Source organism: Pundamilia nyererei, unplaced genomic scaffold, assembly GCF_000239375.1.
Source record: "Pundamilia nyererei isolate P.nyererei 1_Seehausen unplaced genomic scaffold, PunNye1.0 scaffold00017, whole genome shotgun sequence".
NCBI classification, from domain to species: Eukaryota; Metazoa; Chordata; class Actinopteri; order Cichliformes; family Cichlidae; genus Pundamilia; species Pundamilia nyererei.
In genome coordinates this window covers 1,568,759-1,581,063 of record NW_005187418.1, presented here as the reverse complement: position 1 = coordinate 1,581,063, position 12,305 = coordinate 1,568,759, and the positions used below count along the sequence as shown (strand labels likewise).

The 12,305-nt window shown below is 41.0% G+C and overlaps 1 protein-coding gene across 4 annotated transcripts in view; it reads right to left on the bottom strand.

The window, feature by feature from the left end:
• Positions 1-12,305, bottom strand: part of LOC102194592 (PH and SEC7 domain-containing protein 1-like) — a 96,586-nt gene that overhangs the window by 18,681 nt on the left and 65,600 nt on the right. For all 4 annotated transcript variants that reach the window (XM_005725756.2, XM_013909010.1, XM_013909009.1 and 1 more), the window contains one exon: positions 4,640-4,683. In XM_005725756.2, coding sequence (XP_005725813.2) covers positions 4,640-4,683 — 44 coding nt within the window. The remainder of the gene's footprint in view (positions 1-4,639; positions 4,684-12,305) is intronic.

Below are 12,305 nucleotides of genomic sequence, written 5' to 3'. Positions count from 1 at the left end.
GAGTTTTTGTAGCCTCTTCATTCTTTTCTACTTTGACAGACAGACGTTGACAGACATAAACACATGCAGTCCTTCCTGCAGCGCCCCCGGTGTGTGGATGTCTGCATTTACAGCTTGTTTACATTTTTTTAAAATAAAAAAAATTAAGTGGTAGGTATTCCCCACTCCAGATGGGACAAATACATGAAATGAGTTGGAGATAAAACGACTTTTTGCATTTAATAAAAGTGTATTATACTCCCCAATTCAAATTCAAGGCCTTTAATAAAAAGTTGTATTCCACTACCAAAAAGTCTTCACTTTCATGCAAGAGAAGCTTTTTTTTAAGTGTATAAAAAGAAAAAAGCGGGAGGAGACAAAGGCTTTCTCAGGTTCTGAGCCTAAACTGTTAGAGTAAACAAGACGCCTGGAATTACAGACATATTTCATTCAGTATCACAGCATCAGGTGTATGCAGGTGAGCGGTGACGGCTGCAGACAATAATAAGACACGATGATTAGAGCCAGTGAGGACATAGGAAAGCTGAGATTAACAGAATAAAAGGAATAATAGAACAGGAAGGTCTCATCTCCCTGCCTCACTTCATGTACAGCATGCTTCATTCCCCCGGCTCATTATATCCTACTATCCTGCCATTCTTTTCTATCCAGGGATCCACTTCCCCCCGTATCTCCGACTTGTTGCGTCTCCCTTTCACAGCACAATGCCCACCGCCTCTCCCTCTGCTCTCTATCCACCCCCGCTACTGAATGAGGAACCATGTGTATACGTCTGTGTTGTATCTGTGAGCGAGCGAGTGAAGAACATGTGGGTGCATCCAACTGCACCGCTGAGAGTGGCCATGTGCACGTCTCTCTCTGCGGGGGTGTGAAATAACATCCATTGCAAAAGAAAAGAAAAACAGAATAGAGCACAAACACACACCTGTGATGGGACACTAGATTTCACATAATCGCAGCGAGTGGTTTGTTTTAGAGTGTGAATATCACGCGCAGAGAAGGGTTTTATTTTAAAATAAGGGAGTAAATTAGTAAATCGATACTGGAACAAGCTAAATATAGAAAAGAAATGCAAACACACAAACCAGCCTGTATAAGAACAAACAGGAACAAGGTTCTGCCCCCAGGGCTCGATCATTACGGTGTGAGCTCAGTAAGCAGCTTTAAAAGGTGTCACTGTAGCTCAGGAGGTCATCTGCTTATCGGAAGGTTGGTGGTTCGATACCTGGCTGCTCCGGTCTGCGTGCCAAAGTATCCTTGGGCAAGATACTAAACCCAAGTTGCTCTCTCATGCATCCATCTGAGAGTGAATGTTAGAAAGCACTTAGGTAGAAAAAGAATGGGAAATGTGTTTATATAAATGAGGCATATTTACAGGTAGAAAAGCACTATATAAGAACCAGTCCATTTATCAAAAGCACAGAGATAATCAGATATAATCCTAATTCGGACACACCCATGGCTCATGAGCTAGTTTTATCCTAAAAATGTGTTAACAGAAATTCCAAATCTTTCCAGGGATGGCAGGTTGGGAAACTTTGATGTTATTTATGTTATTTTTATTTGTGTTGTTGCAGGTCCAGCAACAAACTCTCCACAAAAGATGGTCTGATTGTGAAGCTAGTGATGTTGTGCTTTAAGCCTGCATTCTTTCTAATGGCCAGCAGGGGGCTCTCAGCTTTGTCAATCAGTGACCTCAGGAAACACTTTCCTGATGAGTTTATGATATTAGTCACTATTTTTAAGAATTAGCAAGTAAAACATGCTTTTGATGTTGCTCCTTGTCACACCTGGTTTAAAAACTGCTGACCATGTTTATATGAAAAGGTCATTTCATGCCCGTCTTATGCAGTTGTGGTCACAAGTCCATGATTATGAATGTCATGGTAGTTTTGGGCTTTTAATGATTTCTTGGAGTGTTTGTATGGCAGAGTTTAAAAAAACAAGAACTGGGTGCACGAGTTTGAATTCATTTTTGATTTTGTCTAATCTACACAGGCTCAAATATATACGTGGAGGCCCAGTAACATGTGGCTAAATGTCCCTTAGCAACAGCATTCATGTCCATTATGAGTGGATGTAAACTTCTGTATGTATTGATAGGTCTGTGCAGGAGCACAGAGATTCACAGATGGTGCAGAGGGAGATTGCTGCAAACATTTAGAAAAGATCCATGAATATTAAGTTTCTTGCTTCGCTTTCTTCTGTTTTCATTCAAGGGTTAAAGAGGCAATTTTTCTTTTATTTTTGAGCAGCGACACTTTTATCATTTAGGACAAGACTGCAGCGACTTCAGCTCACCTTAAGTATAATGCTTGAGTTCCCAGAAATGTAAATAAGCACACAGCCACACGGACCTTAACATCTGCAACACATCTGTTTGGCCCTAATATGTGATGTAAACAGAGTATACTGATTAGAATGAGGGTAATGCTCAGTGAAAGTAAATGTGATTCTATCCAGCTTGCTGATTATGCTAATGCAACAGCTAGTATTCCTGTGCAGACATGTGGCTTTTTCTTCATTTTTATAGCGCTGACAATCTCGGTCTGTTGTGAAGGCTTCTCCTCTTCCTGCCTTTGAGGAAGAGTTGTTAAATATCTATTAGATCCAAGTTCAACATGAACAACTCAGTTGCATTTGTGACCGCAGAGCGATGCAGACACACTAGCTTACAATGACATGGATTCAGAGCTGTGAAATAAATTAAAATTTGGTTAATTTTAAGTTTAACCGCAGTTTGAAGGTTACCAATCAATGAGCCAGGCTCCGAGAAAGATTCCTGAATATTAAGGCGGATGAATCTTGTCCATAAGTGTCAGAGTTCCAAAGCAGATTCCATTGCAAAGATCTCTGCCGGCTAAAGCATTAAAAATGAACAACAGACTTCTGTGGGCTGAATCTCTTCATCTGTAACCGGTTTTGTTTGGAGGTGGATTCTCCTTCACTCTGTGGTGTTTACGTGTCTAAAAATGACATCTCTTCTATCCCAGCGAGGCCTCCTGTGCGGTGGCAGTGTTTAAATAGCTGTCTATATGTCAGCGGAGATGTTTGAACTGGATTGCCTGCCTCTCTGCGGATCTCCTCCGCAATCTGCTCCTCTGACCACTTTTGTTCGGCTGCTTCGGGAGCGCTGCAGCTGCTATTTTTGGAAAGGTAGTGGGAGGCTGTGGTCGCACCTTTGTACAGGATGCAGGTAAAGAGACGTTGAAATGGAGCTGCCTTGTTCTCGTTCTCTTTTGAATTTTTTTTCTTTTGCTTTTCATGCATCCAAAATGCAACATGTTCACAAGCATACATGTGATTTCTGCCTATACATACACTAATGTGTGCATTTTATCTGCCTGTCACTGTGTGTGTTTGCTGCCGAGAGAATGCAGGGAGGAAAGAGCATCGTGGTAGCTATGGAGTCGTATCCATGGTGCCGTAACTATGGCAACAAAGCTTGGAAAGCTGGCGACTTAATTGGCATCTCTGAGGCGCCGTGGAGCTGTGATCCAGAATAGCAACCCTTGACACACTAATGTTTCCTTCACATGCCAAACAACACTAGCGTCATCACTGAGGATGCAAACAAGCTGATCAATATCCCGTATTGTTTCCTGCCCTCCAGTCTGTGTGTGAGAATAAAAAGCACAGAATGTATGGAAGACTCAAACTACCAAAATCGAAATTGGAAAAGCCAATAAATAAAGAATAAAAATAAAAAAACAAAAGAAGTTGTTAATTCATTTTAAAAACATGGAATAAATTCATATTAATTTTGTGTTTTAAATTAGATTTTTTTCCACATTTGTTTTTATCATTTCAATTTTATTAATACAAATATTTTTGTAACTTTCTAAATGTAATTATTTTCTGTCTTTCCATTATTTTCTCCAAATGTATTTATCTATGAATTTCCTTTGTTTCTTTTTTGTTTTGAGGCCTTGTATGGAGGCCCAGTATGGGGGCCTAAAGCTGCCAATATAAAAAAAAAATAAACAAGTACATAAATGATTATTTGTAAACAAAATAAGAAAAGAAATGAAGATGTGAGTTAAAAATAAGACTCTACTTTATTTATTCATTAGTATTTAGCTCAAAGATAAATGACTTACTAAAAAATGACAGGCCATTACATGTATCAGAAACAATAAACAAAACAAATTATACATGATAATATTATTATTGATTTATATTGATTTATATTTTTGTATTAAAAATATAAGCTAAAAGGATATCTTTAAAATAGTTTAAATAAATAAACTAATGTTCAATTTATTCAATTTATCAACACAATAATAAAGTTAATAATAAGGTCATTTGTTTTTAAAAAATGATTATTTTTTTATATTATTTATTATTTTATTATTCTTTCATGCATTTACATCTGCACAGAAGACATCACCGACAGCTTAGCTCCCCATTTGAGGCAACCAATAAATAAATAGGTAATTATAAAAAATTGTACATCAGTAAATTTAATCATATCAATTCCAAATATACTGAAATACTGAATGATTTATTAACCAATTTGTATATTTCTTTATTTTTTAAAAATTGGGTACATTTGGTCCTCCACAGATGGGAAACCATAATGAATTAAAAACAGCTTAAGATAATAATATTTACATTAGGTCAATTTAAAAAGACTTACAATGTCCACTGCAGCTTCTGGTTCTTGATTGAGTTGTAGAGAGCCTGTAGAGGAAACAAGAAAATCACATTTAGGAAAAATATTAGCAGTGTACAGGTGGACAATTGATCAGATAATGCAGCGCGCGAGTAAAACATAGGCAGGTTTGTGGTGGTTTTCTGTGAAAACTGCGCAGTAAGCAAGCTGGCTTTATTCAATAAACTGTGGTCAGAGAAATGGCATCTCTTTTCATGCTGCTCAAACTTCCCTTTGCATGAGCTTTACTCATTTTCTTAGCCACACAATCCATCGATCATCCAATCAGTCAGCCACCATCACCACTGCATCAGTAACAAAGCCATTATTCGCCAAGCACCCAGGCCTTTCAATGAATGGACGGGCAAATCAATCAGCCAATAAATAATTTAGACATATGCATCGACCCACATGGAGGAAATTTAAGTTACAGTCTGGGAGCAAAAAGCATAACAAAGACATTAGATCACCGCAACTAACCAGGCCTTCAGTATTTGTAATGTGATGAGTGGAATTTGTCTTTTTATTGGAAAGAGTTTGTACCAAACTCAACATAATGAAACTTGTTGGGAAAGAGGAGCATAGGCAATGCCAACAAATAAAATCCAATAAACCCAAATAAATTATAAGCACATATTTCAAATGTTTACTGGTTACAATTTTTCTTATTTTTTTATTGTTGTAAAAAACAAAATTCTTGACTAAATAATTTTATTTACTCACATAATAAGTGACACGCAAACTCTTTCTACACAAACAGGAGTTGAGCACAGGTATTTTAACTGTAATGACATCATCACATCAAGTAACCAACTATCAATGGGCCAAAATGACTCATTTGTAGGATTTATGCACCTGTAACACCTTATATAAGCATGGCATCAATGTAACTAATTTATATCCACTAAGTGTTCATCACGATACATCATTATGCATAATGAAGGTGCCTAGCAACCATCTAACAATGAGCTAAAATCACAGACAAACAGTACCCTAGCAGGGACTCACACCTCTGATTTGCACTGGGGATGTGTCATGGGTTTGAAATGTGGTTATGTTTATTTTTCATTCTGCTCCCTCTACCCTGTTATCAGTTTTACTTCCCGTCTCTGCTTTTATCTTTTATTGTCGCTCCTTTTTTCAATTAGTCAGTGTAAATACACAACCTGTGTAGCTCTTCCCATTTTCTTCCCCAGTCTTTATTCATAGTTCCTTCAGGAAGACTTTCATTATCTTACTTTCTTATTTTAATGGGCTCCTAAAATAAGGGCAGGAATTTTAACAGGTCTTATTTAATCCATTTTAGGTATCTAGTGAATGTATGCGAGTACGCGTTAAAATAGAGAAATGTTATTAAAGCTTGGTGTTACTCAAAAAAGGCTTCTAGGTTTTCTCAAATTTGTCAGACCTTTGACGCCCCTGCTAACTGTTTACCTGGAAACTTCTGTTTCTTCCTGATTACATTTTTGGGTTTAGGATTTTACATTTCCTGGATTTAGGTCCTTTTCCTTCCTGATAAATGTGATAAATCAAAGCAAAAATTGTAGAGAAAAAAAATCCAGAGAAGTGTTTTGTATTCGTTTGCTTGCTGATTCTCCACATCCTTTGCACCAGTTATCATTTTTAGGTCATTACTTCCTCTCACAGCAAACACAGTCTTTTACTTATATTATCATCATGATCAGCACAAGATGAAAACAAAAAACAGAGGCAAAGATGGGTTTTAATGAGGGATGCGGTCAGCTGCTGCTTCTCTGATCTGAGAGTCGGCACATTTGGCTTTAGTTTCCTCAAAATCTGTAGTGACAGTCAGGACCATTAGACACTTCTCCTTCAGCTCCCCACACACCTCAATGACATCGGCCTCGGCCAGCTGAATGTGACACATAGCAGCTTAGTTTCACAGCCGGGCTGCTGCAGAGGAGCGGGGTCAGAGGAGGCAGCAGGAGGCCATCGGGCTGTAGAGTTTAAGGCAGTGGGTGCAGCTGAAAGACAGATGTGCCGGCTGAGGTGATGGAGAGGACATTTACGGGCAGTTCATCTCTGAATTCCTCGTGGATCAATACCACGCGTCTTCTTAAGAAACCTCAAACTAAAACCAGTTTCATTACACATATTAAGCCGCTGGTTGTCAGTCACGTTTTAGACTTTCAACCTAAAGCGACTTAATGATGGTGTTTGATTCAGTGATCTAATCAGATTCATTCGCAGCTTTGAAACTGGGCCTAATCACAAATACTTCCAGAGTGCCATGAATATTGATGACCACCCAGAGGAGACCGTTACAGATTTAGGTCTGTTTTGCTCCTGCTGCTGTAAAACTCTCGAGTTATGTTTCAAACTTAACTGCGCTCATGCATTTTAATAATCACGACAGACAGGGAAGATCTTCCTGGGATGCCCGAGTAGGAGACAAACTGCTACGGTAGCAAAAATCCGACCAACATCAAATATTAACAGTGAATTTGTAAGCAGTAAAAGTGCAGTGATGTGACTGCAGAAGTTTACGTGTACAACTGAGGAAAACTGCTTGTTTTCAAAAGATTCAAAATGCTGACAACAAAAGGACATGCATGTGTCATTCCCATGGTTACAAAATACTAAAAATTAGAGGTTTCAATCACTCAACAAAGAGTTTTGTTGGTTTTGTCCTTAGCCAGTAATAGAGCCAGGTTTGGACTTTCTTATTAAAAAGTAAAATGATTCTGTTTTTCTCAAAGATCTGGATCAGAGGTATTTCATATCAATATTTCACTTCTGATGAGCTTTTAAAACTTATTCAGTAACATATAAGGCTGTTACCTACCCTCTCATTTGGTTCTGAATAAGTGTAGTATGGTGAAAAGGAGATTTTAAAGTATTTTTCATTGTAATATCCCAAGATTTCTCATTTAGGGTCACGCTTGTGGAACTTTTAGTGAGTAAATCTGAAGAAATTTCAAAAATAGCCTGGAGCTTCAAGTATGCGTAATATTCTACATTTGCCTCCACTTCAGCATAGCTCTGATTTGCATGCTGCATGTGCAGAAACTGTGTCACAGCTGAGTCTATTTGGTGAGTTATTTCTGAAGAATATGTTTTATTTGTATTTCCCCTGATTGTAAATCCTGAGGGATCGACGGTATTGAGAGTCATTGAGTCTGAAGGCTTACTCAGACAAAGATGGATGCTCGTCACCTTCACCTACTTGCTCCATCAACGTCACCAAGTGGCAACAGATGAGAGCCATTAGCCTTGAGTGATGGCGTTAAGCGGCGCCCTGTACTGAGCCATGCTATACGTGCTGTCGGGTCTGGCAGAAATCCAGCCGCCTTCATCAACCGCTCTGCACTCCACATGTATACAAGCAGCACAGGTGGTAAATCAAACAGTAAACACACGCTCTCTCAGATATAGGGGTACAATAAAAGGCCGTTTCTGTCCCTACAGGTGCAATCTGCATAAATATGCACACTCTGTAGGTAATTGCCAGACCTTCTCAGGGTAAAAAAAGGACACACACATATTTCTTACCATTTCAAGTACATATTTGAACACTTTGCTTTAGATTTAAAGGTGTAATATCAGGAGGCGACGTATAGAAATAGGCATAAAATCCTTGATATCTATTTGGATAACTTCTAGTACAGTTTGAGCTGTCTGTACGACTAAAAAAAGTCGTATGCAACTACAAGTTTATGAATGAATAAGAACAAAAATATATCTAAAAAAAATAATAGGAATCCCTGGGCCAAATGCAGTCCATCCTTTAATCCATCCATTAAGGTACAAACCACAAGGGTACAAGTAAGTACGCCAGTCAAGGGTGCAATGGGAGTATCTTAGAGGCTATAGCGAAGTTTTACCCCGTCAGATATACAATTAGCTCAGCTTTTATCAGCTTTCATAAACTGGATTTTTTCATCCAGCTCATATATCATGAGAAAAACAGAAAAAAATACTTGAAATAATAAATAAAAACATACATTCCTGGGTACCCACGTGCCCAATTTTGGACATCAAGGTGCAAAACTGTCATCAAAAGTTCAGGATTTCTGTGAGTTCCAAACAATCTGGGTACAGTTAAATAAGCTGCTGTGCTCGAAATGTATAATCAGCAAGGCTGCTAAGAAAAACTAGCCAGTGTTCATCTATCGGCCCTGATTGGGCTTCCTTTCATCGACTTTCTGAGAAAATTAGACTTTATTTTAGATTGTTATTAACCCCAGATAGAGTAAATAATTTCTTTCTGAGAACAGATTAATAGAACAAAAGTTATATATTCGAATTGTCTGAACTGACGGTTAGGATTGAGGTCTTGGACCATCAAGTATAATTACATACGAAGCCCTACATAGCCAAGCTCTTGTTTATATAATATACCTGCTGAGACCTTATTCCAGCGACCTCTCTAACAGCTGATTGGGGCCCTTTAAATGTTTCACTTTCTTACTTTAAATCGAGCTTTTGCAGCTGCAGAATTAATCAGATTTCAAACAACTGCTTAAAATTTATTTTATAGGTTAACTGTAACGACTCCCACTTTCAGACCATTTCTTCTACTTAAACATGTGTGTGCATGTACTCTATGTTCACATCCTTAATGTGTTTTCTCAAATCTGCTATGTTTGAAAGACAAATAAAGTTATTACTGATATTTGCTGAGAGTGTACAGTGCAGGTTTAGGCTGTAAACAGATGTGTGGCTTTGAATGGCACTGAGCACTTGTGACATGAGCATGAAATGGAAAAATGATTCATCTCTTTTGTGCTGCAGAATACATCATTTTAAATGAACAGCGTGGTTTTAAGTACCTTCCTCCTCTTCCTGGCCTGTGGGTGGTTCTGTCCGTCCTGAGCTTTGCCCAACAGGTCTGGGAATACCAGGGGTTTGAGTGAACGCGAGCGCGGGGTTCTGGGATACCGGAACGGGTCCATCATCCGGAAGTCCCTGCCGTATCGCACGGTGCAAAGAGAGCGTGAGCGCAGGCGCCCCGCCGAGTGCAAGCTGTTGACACCAATCATGGTGACGGATTACACAGAAGTGTCTGAAGATCAGTGGAAACCAACCCAGATGATTCAATTCTTATTTTTAAGTCTTGCAGAAACCACGCTTCTTAAAAAAAAAAAAAAAGAGTAAAAAAGTTGATCCGAGTGTGAAATGAGGTGCTGGATGGAGTCCAGTAGACGCCGCGAGTGCCAACAGACAGCTGGGAGCGAGTTCAGCTATTACAGATAGCAGCCGGCGATCAGCAGAGGCCGCGGAGGGAGGCAACACATCATCAAGCTGCTGTCAAGTGAGTCAACAGCATCGGCAGACCGTGCTCTCAGCAGGCATCAAGCCCCAACGGTCTCATCCCTGGATGTCTTGATCAACACTCGCCAGGCCCACCTGATGCTGAATTATTGATAAGACAGCCATGTATTATACATCCTGTGAGGAGGAAACCAGGCTCCCTGATGCAGGTGAGAAGCAGTCACAACTTTTACCTGGATTGTCTTTTAAAGATTGAAGGGAAAGCTGCACCAAGGACATAAAGTGCCTCTCTCTGCAGCAAACAAGACAGTGGCAGCAGGTTACAGGCATGAATCCTTAAACATGCACTCAAAAAACAAAAAAACCCACACACACAAAAGAAACCAAAGCTGACACTCTCACAGATGGCAGAGGTGAGAACGGACAGCCAGCGTGAAACAGATGGGCGCAAAATGTGGAAAATGTGGAGGTAGAAAACACACGAGGAGCTCTTTCTGCTCAGGGGAACGCAAACACACTACAACAGAGGGAGACAGAGAGGGATGCGAGGGAGGGAGAGGGGGGGACGGCCGCCCTCGGACTTCAGAGCAGGGATTCCAAAGAGAGCCCTCGATTTCGTCACAAGTCCGGAGAAGCGATACAAACAGAATAAAATTCAGAATTCAGAATCGAGGGGCAGAAACGCAGCGGGGAGAAGACGGCACGGTCCTGTTGCTCCCGCTGTAAAATGGATACCGTCGGTTCAACAGTCACAGTGCCGACTCTCAGGTTTTCTCTCACTTCTTCCTCCTGCTCTGTCCACGAGTAGAGGTCCGCTGTCATCCTTTACTCCTTCATTCCCCCCTCCCCTCCAACTCTGCCGTCTGCGATCCACTTCTCTCAGTCAGTATTTTCTTTCACACTCTCTTCGCGCTGGTTTTAGCCTCTTCCCACCGCACATTCGGCGGGTGTGGGTGTCTGAGTGGAAAAAAACGCAGCTCTCCTGCTGCTGATGTCTTTCATGCCTTCCTTATCTTTCTTTGTTGAGTCCCGATTTTAGTCCTTTTCATCCAATGCTTTCCTTCTTCCCTTCTCCCCGCTGCTGCTGCTGCTGCTGTTGCTGCTGCCGCTGCTGCCACTGCCGCTGGAGGAGGTGGAGGAGGAGGAGGAGAGGAAGGCTGGCTGCCTGAATCGCAGAGCGAAAAAGACACTGATAGGGACAGTGCTCTCTCTCTCTCTCTCTCTGCCTCTCCCTCGCTCTTGCTTCATCAATGCGTACCTCCCCCCCTCCTTCTCTCAGTCATCACCAGCAAATCACAGTCTTCCTACTGCCTCTTCCATGCGTACACGCTTAGCAGGCGAGGTCATACACAAAGACACCTTTTTAAAAATATGTTTGGTCTGGCAATTAGTATGCAGTGGTGGTAAGGTGAGAGAAAAGAGGAACAGGTGCACAAAACAGTGAGGAGTTCAGGATTTTTAAGAAAAATAATTATTTGGCTCCGCGTCCTTGAAACCAGCATTAATAACAGGGGATTCGAGCATCACGACCTCTGCCTTTGAAAGCTGCTCAATCCACAAAGCACCAGACCTCCTCAGCTCCTCCTACAGGTGCTGCGCCCACAGGAAAATCAGTTAAGGCTCGGCCACCATGCGCTCCAACCAGCCTGGCTCCCGGTGTCTTGGTATGCACCAGGCTTCTTGAATCCTTGTTCACAAGTGTTCCCTTGAATCCTGGGAACACTTGTGTACGCCCTCCACCATGTTAAGCTTGTGATTCATTGATACTGAGGAGCTGGGCACTCAAGTAGTAGTACTGCTACCTTTCCTCTTCAAAAACAGCCAATGGAGATGGTTCAACATCTGAACGTGACGCCTCCTGCATGCCTCCCAGATAAGGTGCCGGTCCTAGATCAGGAGTGGGGGGAACTCTCGGCCTCAAGGGCCGGTGTGCTGCAGGTTTTAGATATAACCCTAGGTGAGAACACCTCAATCAAATGATTAGTTCATTACCAGGCCTCTGGAGGGCTTCAAGACATGTTGAGGAGGTCATTTAGCCATTTAAATCAGCTGTGTTGGATCAAGGACACATCTAAAACCTGCAGAACACCGGCCCTTGAGGCCTGGAGTTCCCCCACCCCTGTCCTAAATGGAGGAGACCCAGGGTATGCCGACGGTATGCCTCGGAAGATTATGTCTTGGCTTCAGTGTCCCAGAAGAGCATCAGCTTAGACCGGTTAGCAAAATAGCAGGAAACTGATGGATGGATAGAAATACTTCTTTTATGTCTATCCATGAACATCAAGAACCCCACAGAACAGACTTTCTCTGATATATAAATAATAAGAGTTACTCAAACTTTATCATGGCCAAAGTTCCAATAATGAGGTCAGTGGATGTATAAACAATCCCTGCAAATCAGGTACGTTCGTATATA